Below are 4,150 nucleotides of genomic sequence, written 5' to 3'. Positions count from 1 at the left end.
ATTGAAATATTTTTTGGCATTTTATTAAATGTCGAGGTAATCTTCCCCTCTGCACAACATGCGTTTTGTCATATGGACAAATAACCAGATCAGTGCAATCCATATATATATCGTGCCATTTTTTTTTTTCAAAGAATATTCAATAAATTCAAGTAGACTTCCAGAAGGTAAAGCATCCAGTGAGTAAATGAGAAAAATTAACAGTTGATCCGCTTTTAGATGCTACATTTTCATGCATGAATAGTAGTCCATAAAGTCTATACCTTAGTGTCTCCATAGGAACCTACTTTGTTAGGGAAAAGCTATATTTAAAATAGGTACAAGTCTACTGTCTGCTATATTTAGAAAAGGTATACAGAGCATCTTAGAATATAATTATGAGAGAGTGGATTATTTCATAATAATCCAGACATCATTTTACTGTAGCAAAGCATCATGAAAAGTATTTACCCCCTATTAAGAAGAAAGGGCGCCAAGTGGTACCAATGTTCAATTTTGTCTTTTTTTAACGTCCGAACGATTACCTGTCTAACAGATCTCCCGCTCTTAGCTAGCCATAACAAGGGTTACGCAATACTGATGGCTTGTTCGGTGATTCTGAATACACACAATCTTGCTACATGTCCAGAATGACCGTTTTCTCTACGTTCTCACGCTTCCATACCCAAAACTATTACACAACCACTGCTAGGACTCTTTCTGTACCTCATTTGAAAATCTTTTGTCGGTGGATCAAGTTGTTATATTATCATCAGTATTTTTTATTCTGATCATGGCTTCAATATTTCAGGTGATTTTCTGCGTTACTTTTGTCGTCGTAAATGCACTTAAACCTTTTTTTCAACGGAGTTCTGTTGTAAAACCTGGCTTTATTAACTGTATAGGAGTTAACTTAAAAGACGTAAAAACAAATGCTATTCATTACAATATACAGAGACTTGTACTTGGAAGAGTTGAAAATTTAATGATTAGTGATAAGGAGTTCCCCAATTTGCAGTTTTTTGAGATCACATCAACCGAACTATCATGCCAAGAGATTCATGATTTATTTCCATTTGCCACAATAAGACGAAATGGAGTTGTATGCACTAAGGTATGTAAATAATAATACAATAAATACTGTGAAAAGAAAATGAAAAAAACGGTTAAAAAAAAACACTTGAACGTAAATTCGACCAAAACAATCAAACAAACAAAGAACTTCACACACGCACACCCCTCACACACTTAATTGAAAATTATCACGAGAATTTAAAAAAAATAGTACATAACTGTAGATATCTCAATTTGTATTTCAGGCTTCAACTTTTCAACATTATACCACAACGTTTCCACCCGACACTGCTGAATCTGCCACTTTTGAAGAGCACACACACCCAAGTTCTGTTCAGCCGACCCCGCAGAATTTTCAAGTGACATCTTTAGGTTTGTATATGTATGGTTACCCCCCCCCCCCCTTCTCTTCCAAATAAAAGTGTGTACACAAATGAACTATATGTGTAACTCTAAATTAATTTTATAACATTTAAATTGTAGAGATTCACTGGAAAATTATTACATTTACCTTCATTACCATCATCGCTGTGACACTAATCATAATTGCAACTGTATGCTGCTTAAGTCGTCGTCGTCGAAGACGTACTATGAATCGGACCGACATCGTTCACATGGACAGTTTACCTAAAGCTGTGTACGATGACATTTCTTTAGAGGAATATAAAAGAGAATAAGGTTTTTTTTTTATTTTTTATTTTAACAGTTTGGATGCTGGCTGGAATAATTATCATGATTTCAACCCTTGTGTGTTGGTGTAAGTGTGTAGAAACCTTGATTTTGGAATTAAATAATTATGTGTTTAACGAAAGACTCAACGAGGAAGAACAAAGAGAAAGAAGAACGGAGCCTAATGTTCATGTATATCATCTTCGACCACGAGAGGACATGCGTCGTCCTGCAAGTTATAGACCATAAGTCTACACCGAAGACTTTTTAAATCAGACTAGTATACATGTACTTTAACATGAAGGAAATTTAGGTCTCACATTCACAACAGATATATCTTAAACACATTAATGTATTATTGAACTAATGTTTGTTAGATTTTTTTTCTTGGTTACAACATTTGTTCTTTTTTAGTAAAATGTAGTTGCATTTTGTAAAAAAAAAATTGGGTAAAATGATAATAGTTTTTTTTTGTCTAGCTTTGTTTTCAATTTTAAATATGTAATTCGTTTGTTATTTTGATTTACGATTTATGATGAATGTTGAGCTTGAATTCTGATGTCAAAATTATTTTGTCGTAAACCCAAAACTTTATATAGCGAGTCTCACATTCACATCAGGTGTATTTTAAACACATTAGTGTATTGTTGAACTAAAGTTTGAAAGTTATTTTCTTGGTTACAACATTTGTTCTTTTTAAGTAAAATGTAGTCGATTTTTTTTAGAAAAGAATTTCTAGGTTTGTTTTAAATTATGATTATTTAATTTGTTTGTTATTTTAATTTACGATTTTTTTTATTTGTTACAACATTTGTTCTTTTTAGTAAAATGTAGTCGCATTTTGTAGAAACATTTTTCTAGCTTTGTTTTAAATTTTGATTATTTAATTTGTTTGTTATATTGATTTACGATTTAAGATGAATGTTAGGTTTGAATTCTGATGTCCAAATTATTTTGTCGTAAACCCGAAACTTAAGAACATTAAATTCTTAGGTCAAATATTTCTGTCATTTCTGAAAATAAAAAAATCAAAGAATATGAGTAGTTTTAATAAAACAATTATTTCAAATACTTTCTTTTGTATAACATGATTTGAAGTTTGATGACTAGTAATCAAATTCAATAAATTTGTTTTATTTATTGAATTATTTTTATTGACTTATCGACATTTTCCTTTGTATTTTCGGATAACAACCGATAAAAAAATTAAATCGTATCATAATAGGCAAGTGTCATTTTATGTTAATGCACATAAAAAAAGTGCCCCGATTAAACTATTTTAATAGTATTTCACAAAACTTGATGAATTGTATTCATCAATATTTCCTGAGCATTAACTTCGGAAAGTTCGTTATTGAGCAGTGCTTTGAAATTAAAAGTGATTGTTAACTGAATAAAAGACATGCTGTTATTTATCAACGACACATTTGGAATTTTTCGAACGCAAATACACCTTGCGCTTAAGAGCGCTAATGCGCTCCTCCAGATCATCGAATCTGTCGTGATCAAACGACTTCCACAGAAAAGTGTTCTAACACATGTGAGAGTTTGTTCTTTGCAGTTTTAAACGTATATTCTTATTTTTCTGCACAAATGCGTCAATAATATTATTTCGGGGTAGTGAAAACTTGTATACTGAGTGTATAAAGATTGATAATATTTTATGTATCGTGTCACGGGACTTCGGTTTATACGGTCTCATCTGAAGGACCGGTCTCCACGTGCCACATTGGGATTCGATCCCGCGTCGTAATAATTGACTCCTTAGATAAAGAAAAACTGTAACAAGGAAGGGACTTATAAATTTATCGTTATTATAACTCCCAATACACCCGAAATCAATGTAATTAAACACTCGCGAGGAACTTCTATTCAACTGTGTCACTAATGATTGGCTTCGATAATGACCAGTCTTCATGAAAATGTGTTGATGAGATTTAATATATAACAATATTGAGTTTAAAGTTTGACTTAATCTGATAAAAGTTTAAAAAGCAGTGTTAATCTCAACAGGATTTCTAACGTTTACTCACTCCCTACATGTAATGAGACATTTGTATATGGGTAGTCCACTTGATCCGCGTGCTTAATTAAATGGATCATGCAGTTCTTAACTAAGATTGAATATGTACATAGAGTGAATTTGCATAGAAGGACGTGTATTTCTGATAATTATGTCTAGGTGAAAAAAAAAAGATATTGGAATAAACTATAAAAAATTTGATACCGAAGTAGATATTGCACGAAAACATGTATCGCCTTACCCATTAGTATACTAGTATTATGTACTCAAAGATAGATAACTCTTGACATTCGTTGTCGACTAGAGTTAGGTATCTTCTTACAGAATTGTGAAACCGTGGCTATTATTAATATCTTAAACGGATTTCAAAATATTTCTCGAACGTGTTTTTTAATAACGTGTTGC

The 4,150-nt window shown here is 31.8% G+C and overlaps 1 protein-coding gene across 1 annotated transcript; it reads left to right on the top strand.

Annotated features, from left to right (window-relative positions):
• The first annotated feature begins 964 nt into the window (after positions 1–964).
• On the top strand, positions 965–1,929 carry LOC134275467 (uncharacterized). Its single transcript, XM_062757753.1, has 3 exons — positions 965–1,093; positions 1,278–1,425; positions 1,537–1,929. Exons 1-3 carry the CDS (start codon positions 965–967, stop codon positions 1,728–1,730), a joined length of 471 nt encoding a protein of 156 aa, XP_062613737.1. The 3' UTR covers positions 1,731–1,929.
• The last annotated feature ends 2,221 nt before the right edge of the window (positions 1,930–4,150 follow it).

This window comes from Saccostrea cucullata, unplaced genomic scaffold, assembly GCF_032062105.1.
Source record: "Saccostrea cucullata isolate Sc308-1 unplaced genomic scaffold, CSIRO_AGI_Scuc_v1 ctg7409, whole genome shotgun sequence".
In the NCBI taxonomy this organism is placed as follows: Eukaryota; Metazoa; Mollusca; class Bivalvia; order Ostreida; family Ostreidae; genus Saccostrea; species Saccostrea cuccullata.
This window is presented reverse-complemented; position numbering and strand designations above follow the sequence as displayed.